This window comes from Helicoverpa armigera, chromosome 26, assembly GCF_030705265.1.
Source record: "Helicoverpa armigera isolate CAAS_96S chromosome 26, ASM3070526v1, whole genome shotgun sequence".
NCBI lineage: Eukaryota > Metazoa > Arthropoda > Insecta > Lepidoptera > Noctuidae > Helicoverpa > Helicoverpa armigera.
In genome coordinates, this window is record NC_087145.1 from 2,421,701 (window position 1) to 2,435,833 (window position 14,133).

General features: G+C 34.2%; 1 protein-coding gene across 1 annotated transcript; it reads right to left on the reverse strand.

Annotated features, from left to right (window-relative positions):
* Nucleotides 1–5,606: 5,606 nt before the first annotated feature.
* LOC110373909 (homeobox protein orthopedia) lies at nt 5,607–13,571 on the reverse strand. Its single transcript, XM_064041823.1, has 7 exons — nt 13,456–13,571; nt 11,560–11,687; nt 10,293–10,429; nt 9,607–9,649; nt 8,438–8,561; nt 6,914–7,064; nt 5,607–6,280 (listed from the first exon to the last, which is right to left on the reverse strand). Exons 2-7 carry the CDS (start codon nt 11,685–11,687, stop codon nt 5,619–5,621), a joined length of 1,245 nt encoding a protein of 414 aa, XP_063897893.1. The 5' UTR covers nt 13,456–13,571; the 3' UTR covers nt 5,607–5,618.
* Nucleotides 13,572–14,133: the final 562 nt, after the last annotated feature.

Genomic DNA, 14,133 nt, shown 5'->3' on the forward strand with positions numbered 1-14,133 from the left:
TAGCTAATTTGGGAAACAACTTAATATACTTTGTTATTTATGTAAGAAAATACCGCTATACCACGACATAATAATTCTAGCCTTTCCTAAATATGTTGGGGTCGGCTGTGTCTAACCAAATGCAACGAGTACCAGTGTTTTACATGACGTGACTGCCTGTCTGACCTCCTCAACCCAGTTACCTGAGCAACCTTTGCAAGACTGGTTGAAAGACTTTCTGGTTTCTGACTACCTGTAACGACTGCCAAAGATGTTCAAATGACAGCCAGGACTCACCAATTCACGTGATCATTTGAAGCCACATCATCAATTTAAAACAATGGAATTTCTACCGTATTCGTACGAGATAAGCTCGAAATTCCCAAAACAATTAATCCTTTGGCTTGTCCCGGTAAAAGTCAGCCATTATTCTCCTAAAATTATCAAGTTGTAGGCAAATTTACCTTTTGCCTAAAGTCATAATCTTTGAACGATTAAGTGGGGCGCCTATTTGAAATTAACATGAAACTTGTTGCTAGCCCACGGGCCTATTACAAGAGGCTTACTGAATTCTAAATAATGTTTGCCATTTGTTCTTGTATTGTTTTTAACCGACGCAAAAAGAGGGGTAAGTTTGACCACTATTTGTGACTAACTATTTGTAAGTCTGTCTGTGAAAAAGCTACAGATAGACTCGACGGAGTTACTTTCGCATTTATAATACACTAGCCGTTTTCCCGCGGTTTAACCCGCGTCCTGTGGGAGCTACTGCCCGCACCGGGATAAAATATAGCCTATGTTACTCGCAGATAATATAGCTTTCTAATGGTGAAAGAATATTTAAAATTGGTCCAGTAGTTTTGGAGTTTATCCGTTACAACCAAACAAACAAAGTTTTCCTCTTTATAATATTAGTATAGATAAATGTAGTACAGATGTTGGCAAAAAAACCTATCCGAATTTCGATTGGCATGCACGGACATTTCATCCAGTACATAAAAAATCTTCCACTCCCATTAAGAAAAACCAAAATAATTAGATCTACCATCAACTTATAACTGTAGGACTGATTATAGACTAAAATGAAATAAAAATACCCACTGAAGAAATCTAAAAGTCCTTAAACGTAAGACGTTTAAACAAAAGCTTGTATAAAAGCGATTGTACGTTGACGTGATTGGTTCTGAGAACTCTTGGGCTGGTCACGCACGCCTGGCCAAGTGGTCACCTAGCGACTGAACACTAAAACTATATTTGTACCGCAAAATATACATGGAATAAGGTATGAGCGGAGATGCCAAAATGCAGGTAGGTCAGACGCTGTCTTCTAGGTCAAATAGGTACGGTGGGCGATCAGTTACGATGTGGTGTGATCTGTGATTACGTATTGCATTCATCAGTATTGATAATCTCTACTAATATTATAAATGAACTCTATTGTAAAGTAACTCTGTCTGTCTATCTGAATGTCTGTCTGTTACGCTTTCACGTCTAAACCACCGAACTGATTTTAATAAAATTTGCTACAGAGATAGAGTTGACCTTGAGAAAGAACAGGATAGTTTTTATCAAAGACTTTTGAAGAATTCTCTAGCTAGTGTTTAGATAAGGAGACAATAAGAATTCAACGTACAGATAAGATATTTAATAGGATATTAATTAGTTATTCAGCACGTAGCTTTTCATAAATGTATAAATAGTTTTGTATATTAAATAAAGAAATCACTTCTTACTAGGTATTAGTTACCGAACACCCCGTATTTTGGCGGGCTACTTTCTTATGAGACTTCCGTTATGGCACCTCCGCTAGTCATTTTGTTCTCCTTGGTGTATGAAGGTTATAACTGGTGACAGAATACTGGTGGTCGTTTAGAAAGAAGTAGTGTGTAGAATATGAAGTACTTGGTGTAACATTACATGTCTTTAGAACACTATTTGGTACACCTAGATAAATACTTCGTAGAATTGTGCCGTTCTTGGTAGAAATAAAAACAAAAATACATGAAAATTCTTTTTTATATTTTTAAGTAGCAAATTATAGTCATAAAACTTGAGTGTTGGTTATTTCTGTTGGTTAGCTCCAACTATCATTTAGCACTTACAAAATTATGTGAAATAAGAAGGTAAATAGTAAGAACACTCAATTTCTGCCTACGCTTTTGATCACATAGTTAAGGAGCTCAAGGTCGATCAAAGGTTAAGTACGTTTGACACGATTGGTCTGTGCATTATTGACCATTTATTTTTGTCATAGCAAATTTTTTCGTGTTTCGGAAGGCACAGTAAATGTGTCCTAGATGTCATTTCTTCAAATTTGATAGTCATTACGGGTAGTCAGAAGCCAGGAAGTCTGATAACCAGTCTTAAAAAGGAAGGGGTATAGTGTTCGTTAGATAACTAATGCTAAAATATACTTATATGTGGGGGCTTGTTATTAGCAATGTGTTAAACTATTGTTACTATCTTGTCGTGTTAAAAAGACAGTCACCCCATGTAAAACCCTGATACTTAATCCCATACAGTTTGCCTGGAAGCCGACCCCAACATATTTTTGAAAAGGCTAGACAGATGAGACAATAATAAAAAACCAAAATCTATGATAAAATATAACGAAGCTTTCACAAAAATATTCTAACTCAAAGCAGCAACAAAAAAATCTGAATATTATAACACTTATATAAAGTACAAAGTATTTGAGTATTTCAGGTTGCATGGCGTGCTTTCATAAAGCAAGCCATTAAACCGCTCTTGTGTTAAAAACTTATTATTTTTAGTCCACGGAATTAGTTTTAGGCTTATTACGCACGGTACGATTATGGGTTTTATTGATTTTTTGTGTTTTAATACTGGAGAGTAATGATTTTAGGGCTATGTTGGACTTGCGATTATATATTAATCGCCAAAATTAATTATTATAAACTAATAATGTCTTGGTAGTTAAAGTTTTCTAAAATAAGACTTAACCTATGTGTCTAGATTTGAAACCATGACAAAGTTTTCCAATACAGAAATGAAATTTAATACCAAAATATGTATTTTATGCGCGTTTTTACATGATCTTTCACAACAATAATAAAATTATTTCAAAATAATATTTTTCTCCATTTCATCCATCGCGTGATCTTAAACCATAAATCAACCTAACCATCAAATTATTCGACATGCGACAAAGAAAAACGCAAATCGCATTGTCGCAAGTGTATCACAAGCCTAACGCTTTAACAAAGGGTGTTTACATGAAGTATAATGGGCGGCCTACACTCGAGATTTAGATTAGTTCACCTTTAAAATGGTTAATCCATTGCCTGCGTTCAAAATTGTGGGTAATTCGTTCCGAAAGCTCAAACTATTATCTAGAATAATTACTGAAGATTTACGTCGAGTTTCTTTTGTTTTTTGGTTCGATGGATTTGAATAAAATATTATTTGAATAAGGTTTTTTAAGTTTTATATTATACTAGCTTTTGCCCGCGACTGCGTTCGCGTGGAATAGTGGCATCCGACAGATATTTGATTTGAACAATAGATGGCGCTGTAAGTCCGGAATAAATTATATTTTTTACTATTATTTTTTGTAATAAAAACTATCCTTCTCCTGGCTCTAAACTACCTCCCTGCCAATTTTCAGCTAAATCAGTTCAGCCGTTCTTGAGTTATAAGTGGAGTAACTAACACGACTTTCTTTAATATATTTATATAGAAGAAGAAGATACGAATTTAAATCAGACAAGTCGGTCTTTTAAATGACTGACTATTTTGAAAATGCACGAGACGGGTTGAACCTAGCACATAGTTCATAAGCTCTTGAAAGTTCAATATTAATTCCAAAGTTCTTTTATTTATATTATAAACCGACTTCAAGAAAATGGAGGTTGTTCTGTTTGACCTGTATAGATGTATGTTTTTACGTGATTATCACACATTTGGTAAAACCGATTTTGATGCAGATTCATCATAGTATTTGTTTCACTTTAAAATAGCTGAACAGATTGAGATGTACATAAGATGCAGAAAAATATCTAAGAGAATTGTACCAATGTCAGAACGTTTTTTACGTATAAAGTTCATACTGTTCATATATAAAGTGACCCTATTGATCCATCCTATTTATTACATAATCAATACAGTATCAATAAAATATTATCAATCTCCGGAAACGGATACCCATTTATAGAGATCACATTCAATGCCGGGCACAGTAATCAAACCTTGGACCTCTGGCGGGATGCCAAATTACAGCCGTTGGCTATACGACGCGACTTAGAAATATTAAGTAGGTATCTTTGTTACTAGGTGAATTAGTATAATGATATTAACTAGTATATTAACAAGTTTATAAGAAAATCTATGAATATCTATATACTTTCTATATAATCTATTGTGATATTCAAAAAGTGCTGAGTTTTCAGCTTAATTTGAATAAACGCTTAATTTGGGGATTTCATCTCCTCTTGAATACCATTTTTTAACCGACATCAAAAATGGAGGAGGTGCTTAAGTAAATATTTCGTTGTAGACTATGCTCGCAATTGGGTCCCATTGTCACCAGGTGTAGTATCGGATGGAAATCCTGAGAAATTGATTTTTTACTAATGAAAATCCGGATCGCATTTTTTAATATCAATATCGGGTTGCCTGGGTAACTGGGTTGAGGAGGTCAGATAGGCAGTCGCTCCTTGTAAAGCACTGGTACTCAGCTGAATCCGGTTAGACTGGAAGCCGACCCCAACATAGCTGGGAAAAAGGCTCGGAGGATGATGATATTAAATATCATATACAGACAGACATAGGTCTTAATTTTATAAGTAGTGACAAGTTCTTTTTAAATTGTTTTTCAAGCACAGTTTATAAGTGAAATAGTTGACACAATAGTTTTACTTTTTTACTTTAGCGCGAAATAACACCTGTGGTCTGCAAAAACTACTAGTCTCAGATGAAAACTTTTCCAAAGCAATTATGTTAGAACTTCTAAGACTTGTAGAAAAACTTGATCATAAGTTAATATCATACCTTTGAACATTTTTTATTTGATGTTTTTCATGAGTATAGCGAACACTGACACTGACGATACGACTGATATTAATATTTATTGTATTCTAGTTCAGTATTTGTTGTTATAGCGGCAACAAAAATACATCATCTGTGAAAATGTCAACTCTATAACTATCACGGTTCAAGAGATACAACCTGGTGTCAGACGGGCGGACGGACGGACGGACGGATAGAGGAGCGAAAACAATAGGGTCCCGTTTTACCCTTTGGGTACGGAACTCTAAAAATGAAAGAAGAAGAGGCCTGTGCCCAGCAGTGAGACGATAAAAAGGCTGATGATGAATTAAAAAAACAATGTAACTCTCTAGCAAAAATACAATAATCTGTTTTCATTTAGTTTATTTCTGACTAGAATTCACAAATTATTATAAACAAAAACAAACTTAAATAACATTATCACAATGAACCTTTGTCTTAAATATAAAATAAAAAATGTTAAGTAATTACGATTTACATTTGGACTTAAACTTAAAACTAGTTAATAGCATTACTGTACACAAAAATAAATTAATATACTGAGATCACTAAAATCAAAAAACAAAAGTTTTTTAACATTTAAATGTAAGTTTTTCATTTATTTGTTCCAACTAAAGATTACTTTCAAAATTACCAATACCGACCGTATGATCATTATCTAACAAATGACACTCTTCAAACTCACTACGTTTCTCATCGACTTTCTCAAAATTATTCTTACAAAGAAAATCACCATCACAAACAAAATCATTTCTCCCATCTTCCATCATTGAATCTTCAAAACTTTGTTCCCTAAATCTTTTCTCACTTTCATTCTGATAATTCTGATACCTTTGTATTTCAAAATCTGGCGAAATTGTCTGACCTTCATTTCCCGTATCTTTTAAAATATCATCAGTTTCTATAGCTTGCACTGTCTGTATTTCATTAAAATTCACTCTATTTTCATTCTTGACCTCATATTTTAGTTCCAAGTCAACATTTTCTCTGGTTTCTATCAGTGGTTTTAGATTCATCAGGTTGAAATTGGGTATCATTCTAGAGTCCCAAGTTGTTTGGTCTGTTGTTTCAAGGTCTAAGTGGACGTCTTCTCCAATCTTTTTGAAGCTTCCAAGGTTGTATTGGAGTGGTATGGAGAAGGATGGAAGGTCTACCTGTGGATTCTGTCTGGTGGGTAAGGCTGATATATGGATGGCTGGTGGAGAAGGTTTGGACTTAGTTGCGTAGACTTGTGTCTGAGTGTCGTTTAAGTTTATCATTTGTGTTGATGAGACTGTAACAAAAAAATATTAAACTGAATTTTGAATTGCTATAAATAACGTGTTGCTTTAAAAGTGAAAAGTTAAAAACAAAGCAACAAGTGAACGAATTGTTGAAATTCCAGAAATGTTTCCAATCGAGAGACATTATTATTTGATTCGTTGCCAAATATTGTTAGTGATACAACTTTGTACAAAATCTATACGTAATATTGTAAAGCTTAAAATTTTGGTTGTTTGAATGCTCTAATCCCAGGAACTGTCTGTAGTTCCTGCCAGATTTTTTAAGTATTTCATTTTTGAATGGCAGAGCAGATGGCCGATGGGGTCGAAAAGTGCTGGAGTGGAGACCACGGGCTAGCAAGCGCAGCATAGGACGTCCACCAACAAGGTGGACAGACAATCTTATAAAGGTCGCTGGAAGACGCTGGATGCAGGTCGCCTCCAACAGGTATCTGCTAAGGGGGAGGCCTATGTTCAGCAGTGGACGTCCTATGGCTGAGATGATGATGATTTTTGAATAGTCTATTTATCGAGGAAAATTATAGGCCTTATATCATCTCCATCTTTTAACAAACAAATGCTACCTTCTCATATCTACTTCTCTCTACTTCTTTCAAACAAACTAATTTCTATCTTGTACTTACCAGGTATAGTGATAAAATCTCTCATTTCAAGAGCTAAGGCTGAAGAGGACCTCTCGTCAGGAGACCTAGGACCTCTCGGCGCAGCCGGGTAACCCTCGCAACCAGCTTTCTGCTGCTTACGCCATTTCGCACGACGATTTTGAAACCATACCTGTCAATATTACAGATATTTGTAGTGTATTAAGACAACAATGACTGTGTTTCGGATGGCACGTTAAACTGTAGATCCCGGCTGTCATTGAACATCCTTGGCAGTCGTTACGCGTAGTCAGAAGCCAGTAAGTCTGACACCAGATATCATGTTTTCTACTAGTCTACCTTTAAATTATATCGAACTTTATGATTTGCATACTTTATATTTTGTAGTTCAGAACTTGATACAAGGTGTATTTCAGGTTTAAACTGTAGGTAACCCGGCTGCGGGGTTTTACTCCCACTGATGTTTTACTACCAAACGATATTAATCCAATATATGGATTATATGATATGGCAAATGAAGAAAATAAAGAATTTTCCTAATATTCGATTTACATTAAAGTCAAAACAAATCACATTTAACACTTTCTACATCAGTCAAAATCAAATATTTTTTGCCTCTGAACAAAAAACCCTTCGTCAATATAAATCGTAACATTTCGAAATATCCTGAAAGCTCACAGTTATTTGCAGACCATTCTATTTCTAGACACGGCTGCAGTTTACGTCTGCGTTCTGCAGAATCCAAAAAGGAATGTGGATCAATCCACAGTTTCATCTAAAATTAATATCCAGCCCTTGTCTAGACACAGAATATGTCACAAAACTGGGATAATAAAAGGTCTGGAAATTACGTGGTAAAGTAATTGTAATGATAAATCTGTGTTATGATTAAGTTCAGAGGAATTGTACTTATATTTCTCGTAAATTGATTTTAATAAATACTTATTGGTAAATGTATTATGTATGATTGGATTGTCTCGGTTTTAGGGCATAATTATTGTATTATTGAATTGAAGACTTACTAGGCTACTACTTATTAACTTTCGATAACTCCTAAGTAAACCATGAGTATTATTGAAGTGTTATGTAATGATATTGGACTTTTATGATTCTTACTTGTTAGTGAACTTAATCTACTTAACATCATCAGCAAATTATCAATATTATATATTGAGTTAAGTGAGTTTTATTTTTTTTACCACGGTTTATTAATAGAACTGCTAACTGAAAGTTAAAACTTGGAGACAGTTATATCTAATCATTATCTCGTTGCGATACTATGTCAGAGGACATCAGTCGGATTTGAGACACCTCTAACACGAAGGCTTCTAGCGTGATTAAAACCTAATCTAGCTCACTCGCTAAGAAGACGAAGATCCAGTTGCGGGAAGTAGTTACCCAGTCATGATAACAGAAAATCGTCCACTGCTGGATAGAGGCTCCCCCAGGGTTTTATTAAGTCTCTTTCAAGGTTAGTCCTCCAGTAACATAGAATTCACATGTCTTTCCACTATAAATTAATTGAAAAAATTAACAAATACCTACCTGTACTCTAGCCTCAGTCAAGTCAATCCTCATAGCCAGTTCTTCTCTGAAGAACACGTCAGGGTAATGTGTCTTGTGGAAAGCGGCTTCCAACTGTTCTAGCTGAACATTCGAGAAGGTTGTCCTGGAACAAACGATTATGTAAATACTTGAAGGCTTATTAGAGAGTTATACTTAGGTATTGTATGTTATTAGGTGCTTAGAGTTTGAATAGAGAAATTATTTTGCCAATATATCAATACGAATACGAATATGATGTTGAAAATATAAATATTGCTTAAGTGTACGACGCATAATAAATCCTTGCTTGTATTATAAATGCAAAAGTAACTATATCTGTTGCACCTTGTCTTCAAAATTACTGCACAGATTCTGATTAAATTTGGTACGTTGATAGTGTAGAGCCTAAGAAAGACAAAGGCTTCTTTATAAATAGTTTCCACGGGACTCGGTGGTACCGCAACTATACATTATAATATGTTTTTATTTTTATATTTATGATTTTAAAATGTAAATAAAATGTTTTAAAATAAATAAACGAGAATAAATAATTTTATACAGATAGTAAAAAAACAGACCCTTTCAAAATTTTCTAACTTTAAACTCAAAATATGTGGCGTATATTTTGTTCAACACACGTGATACCGGGTTTTGCACAGGCAATATAATATTCTATGTATAAATAACTATTTCAATCCCCGCATAGTTAATAGCTTTGTTACCCGTTTGCAATAATAATTGTTAGCTTGGTCCACCACTAACTGGAAACTGGATTTATATGGTCAAATTCACACTATTGTTCCAATCTGCCATTTATAGGAAATAGTCAGTAGGAAACCTGAAATTCTAACAACTAGTCTTACCAAAAGGTATCGAGAAACCGAACCCGATATTGGAAAAGTCTTAATCTAGACTAATATTATAAAGCTGAAGAGTTCGTTTGCTTGTTTGCTTGAACGCGCTAATCTCAGGAACTGGTCCGATTTGACAAATTGTTTCAGTATTAGATAGCCCATTTATCGAGCAACGCTATAGGCTACTTTTTATCCGGGTTCGTGCAGAGGTTCCCACGGGATGCGAGTGAAACCGCTGGCAGAAGCTAGTAAAGTCTAAATCTGGCCTTCAGAATCGTATTCTAAAACTAAAAAGAAGAAAGAAGTGCATGTTACCTATACCGCCTTTGTTTTCGCTTCGGTAAATCTCCTTTGGCATCTGAAAAATACACAATATTAGTTTTCATTCATAACTAGCCATTTATGTTTACTCGGGGATAGTGTAGCTTTCCAACAGTGAAAGATTTTTTCAAATTGGTTCAGTAGTTTCGGAGCCTTTAGGGTACAAACAAAAAAAATACTTCTAATACTGATGCTTATACTCATACTCGTATTAGTATATAGTTAGTATATTTTTAAAATAGCTGAATGGTTCTAGGAATTAATAGTTTCGTACAAACAAAACTTTCAATTTAAAATAGTTTTATTTATTTGATCTCGTATTTACAATGCGGATGAAAAATGGTAATAAATTAATCCATTCCTGAATTTGGATATGAATTAATCGAAAATATGCGAGAATTGCTCTATTACTTCAATTATGTTTATTGGAATTACTAAGAAACGCACTATTATACACTGAAATTAATTTGTATCTCGCTGTTTCATAATAAAAAAATATATAAAATACCACACGTTTATAATTTCTGCCCGATAACGCTATCCGAGTGCTGTCAATCCAAAAGCTATAGTTGATATCTATAGTCAGATTATTTGACTATCTGACTCAGATAAGTCCCCGATAGGCTATCGGAGACTTTATCAGTAACCAATAAAAATGGTCATAATTTTTTTTTTCTTACTAGATTTAGGTGAATATTCCTCGTCATCTTCAAACTGCTGGTGGTCAGCTGTCTCGTCCGAGGGTTCCGCGGTGGGGGTGTAAGTCTCACTGGGTTCCGTGTCAGCTCGCTCGCATAGTACAGAGCCGGGGCCTAGGCTGGAATAGATGGGGACATAGTTTATGAAAGATAACTTTGAATTTTTTTTTTCCGAACAAGTTGCCCTTTATAGTAACACCTTATTTTTCATGCAAATCGCGGATATTTAGTATCTAGTAAGGTTACCACCGCTTTCAGACTAGCAGAATTTGATGCGACACATTGTCGCTCATACGCCCTACAAACCGCTGAAAAACCAAGCGACAAGAAGTTTGCTCGTATGAAAGCGCTCCAAAAGGTTAAATCATACGACACTCTTCAAAGTACATAGGTAGTTGCATGGTAACACAGACGAAGTAAAAGTTAAAAGTCTATGAAATTTCTAAATTGAAAAAAGTATAAAACTTAATGGACCAATCCAAAGATAAAGACTAATTAAAATTCAATAAGTATCTAAAAAATCGATGTCCATAACTATTAAAATTCCAATCTTATTCCAAAACTTGTGAATCTTTCTTTACAAGTAGATATAAAAAGGCATTGTATAATTCGGCTATGTCTATGCCTTTGTATGTAATAGCTAAGGTCATAGAAAAAACATGGAGGCAAACCAAGTTCAAGGCAAACTGTGATAAAATACTGAAAGTATTTGAAGTCAAGGGTATATAAGACAAAAGGTGAAAAAAGTCACTTCGTATAAGACAAATACGAGAATCGTGAATTGCATGTAACTTGATCACGCTTATTCTAGGAGCTTTGTAGGTTATTATGACTATCGTAAATCGTAATAAAACATTTAAGTATGTATTAGTAGTAATATTGTAAAGGTGAAGTTTGTTTTGACTACTCCCGATTTGAAAAATTATTTCAGTATGAGGTAAGCCATATATTCTGTCTCGATAGCCCATTTATCAAGGAAGATTATTTACTAGGTACTATTTGATATGGGATTTGCTACTTTTTACATGGACAGATGTGTGAAGTTGTTCCCATGGACGCGGCCAAAATCGCGGTAATCAGTTAGGCTAGGAGTATTATTTATTTGATATTGCATTTGCTACTTTTTACATGGTCGGGTGTGTGAAGTTATTGCCAGGGACGCGGCCTAAACCGCGGGAAGCTAGGAGTTTTTATTATAAACGTAATAGTTTGGTTGTATCATTTTCATAATCATCACCAGTAAACTTACCTATTAAACAAATTGGGTATATTATAGCAGAAACTCGTAGTGGGTGAAACGTCATCATTCAAAATGGCTGCCGAGTCGAAGCCGCTGGCACCCGCGCCTCCGTCACGACCGTCCAAGGATTCCTCCATCTTCATTAAGAAAACCAATTAATTAACATACTTACTGATATGAAAATCAATTAAGTGTACCTACCAATAATATGGGGTTTACTTTAATGCCAGAAAAAAAAATATTCTGAAATAAAAGTGTCGAAAGACCTATGTTTGATGAACTTATAAATCAATTAGGCAATACTCGCAAAGCCGAACTGTTGTAAACAAATACCTATAAATATGTAGGTATTTGTGATGGAAAACTTATGAAATCTTGTCTTTTCGTCGGATTTAGACACTCAGGCCTTTATCTACATCCATGCTTACCATCTTGGATGTTAGGTATCTTCATCCCATTTGAATAATAGTCAACAGATCAGTACAGTGCAATTTTAGGTAAGCAACATTCGATTGATATCTACAATTCTTTGTAATCAAGGGATTTCTAATCGTGTACCTTGTGGTTTGACTATTTTATAAGAATAATGCAAACGTTTCTTAGAAAAACGTTAATTATCAAAAATTGAAAACCGTAGTTAAATTATAATTACGATCCAGTGCAATGTGCTTTCAAGCCCAAAAAGAGCGCATATTCAAAAAGTAACGTTCATTAAACCGAAATATTAAAATGCGTTCCAAGAAAATCATTATTGTCGCATTAATAACCTCGTAACATGAGTTGAGGTGGTTGACCTCAAGCCACCGACGGCGACTCACTTAAATTGAATTAAATGCCTATAATTTAGTTAAGTTTATTAAATTACCACTAAATGAGTATAATTTGTGTTCTATTCCCTCCCATTGACTGGTTGCAACTAGGCTGTTTAGTGCGTATCGTGGAACGCCTTTGCCGCCGAAAAGTTTGAAGTTTTGACAGCGAAATTGGCGGGAGGTGCGTTCGGAAATGTTAGTAAATAGTGTTTGGCGTTGTGGTGAATTTAGAAAGTTTTGTGGTCTATGAAATTATAAGTGAGTTTTAATGTTTGAGTGTTTTCAGTGTGACTGTGTTGTATGTTGGATCGCTAATCAAGTGCAATATTATTTAATTTGATACAGCAAATTGGGTTGTGATAACTAATTTGTGTACTAAAGTGAAAAGTGCGTAATTATAACGGAAAATGTACAATAGTGTCAAACTTTGCCAAATAGACAGTTAATGGGTAATTAATTTTTTGAGTAAGATCAAGGAATGATTGATATTATTTGACCAAGCTACTAAATGTGTTTTATATAGGCATCGAAATAATAAGTTTAACTTGATATATGTATCAACAAATACATATATAACAAAAAATAGGATTTCATATTAAAAAAAAAAAACAAAAAATTGAAATTATAAATGAATAAAAAAATAAGATACATAATTATGTACTGGTAGTTAACTGTGCAATGAATTAAACTTTTTAGTACCTATGTCTTATATGAAATTTTCAAGCCTAATTTAGAGTACCAACATATTGATTTGAATTACCTATAGGCAGTAGGAATATACATGATATATACTATTTTATACAGGAGTGTTATTTTTTATTTGAAAAATAAAATTAGGTAAGTTTGTGTCTTCAGACAATATTTGTGTTGGGTTTGGAAAGTTGACCAATAATGTACCGAATTGAACTCAAGAAAACTTAGTACATAGTAGGTATTAACTGGATTTAAATAATAATTAACAATTAAGCTTTAATAGGAGGTTACGCTAGTTATCCTCTGTATAATTTATTGGACACTAGGTACTAAATACCCAACAATACTCTTAAACAAAAAAAAAAAACAAAACTAGAAAATGTTTTTTTAAAAAACTTACCTTTAACAAAACTCCTAATTTTCATCGACACATGGAAATATATAATTTTAATTGAATTTATTGTGAAAGTCGTTTCCCGCTGAAGGCTGTAGCTATCGTCACGTGGTCACTTGTACTGGACTGAGCGATCGTGGAGCAGCTTAGCTGGCCGGAATACGGAAATATGTGGAGTGGGCGGTGTGAAAAATTTGTATAGAAGTTCCACTAGTTTTGTGTATAAGTTCCATTTTTTTTGTTGAATATTTTATATTGTTTTGTTTTTCTGATCTCTTTCCGATCGTGTCGGATTACCGTCCCATCGGGTTATGAGAGTGAAGGAATAGGGAGTACACCTGTGTCTGCGCAAATGCTCGTGCACTATAATATGTCCTGCGCAGCTGGCTGATCTCCTTAAATGAGAACAGCCGCCATCATCATTGTTTTGTAATTTATTTAGGTGCGTGAAAATGCATTCTATATAGGTAGCTTTATTAAATAGGCTGATCTATTTTTAACCGACTTCCCAAAAAGGATGGGTTTGTATTTTTATTTTATGTTTTTATTTACAATTCTACAAACTTTTATCTATAGGTAAATATGTAACTTAATTTTATAGGGATGCACTAAGGGCTGCCTATTTTGTGTTGAAATGTATGCACAATGATAGAAACTAGTGATATTTAAATTCCATATAACCTC

Excerpts from the sequence above, each read along its gene's own strand:
- LOC110373909 (XM_064041823.1), bottom strand. The coding sequence starts at position 11,687 with ATGGAGGAATCCTTGGACGGTCGTGACGGAGGCGCGGGTGCCAGCGGC. Across the intron at positions 10,430-11,559 it reads ATACCCAATTTGTTTAATAG|CCTAGGCCCCGGCTCTGTAC; the intron begins GTAAGTTTACTG and ends CATCTATTCCAG. Across the intron at positions 7,065-8,437 it reads TGACTGAGGCTAGAGTACAG|GTATGGTTTCAAAATCGTCG; the intron begins GTAGGTATTTGT and ends TAATATTGACAG.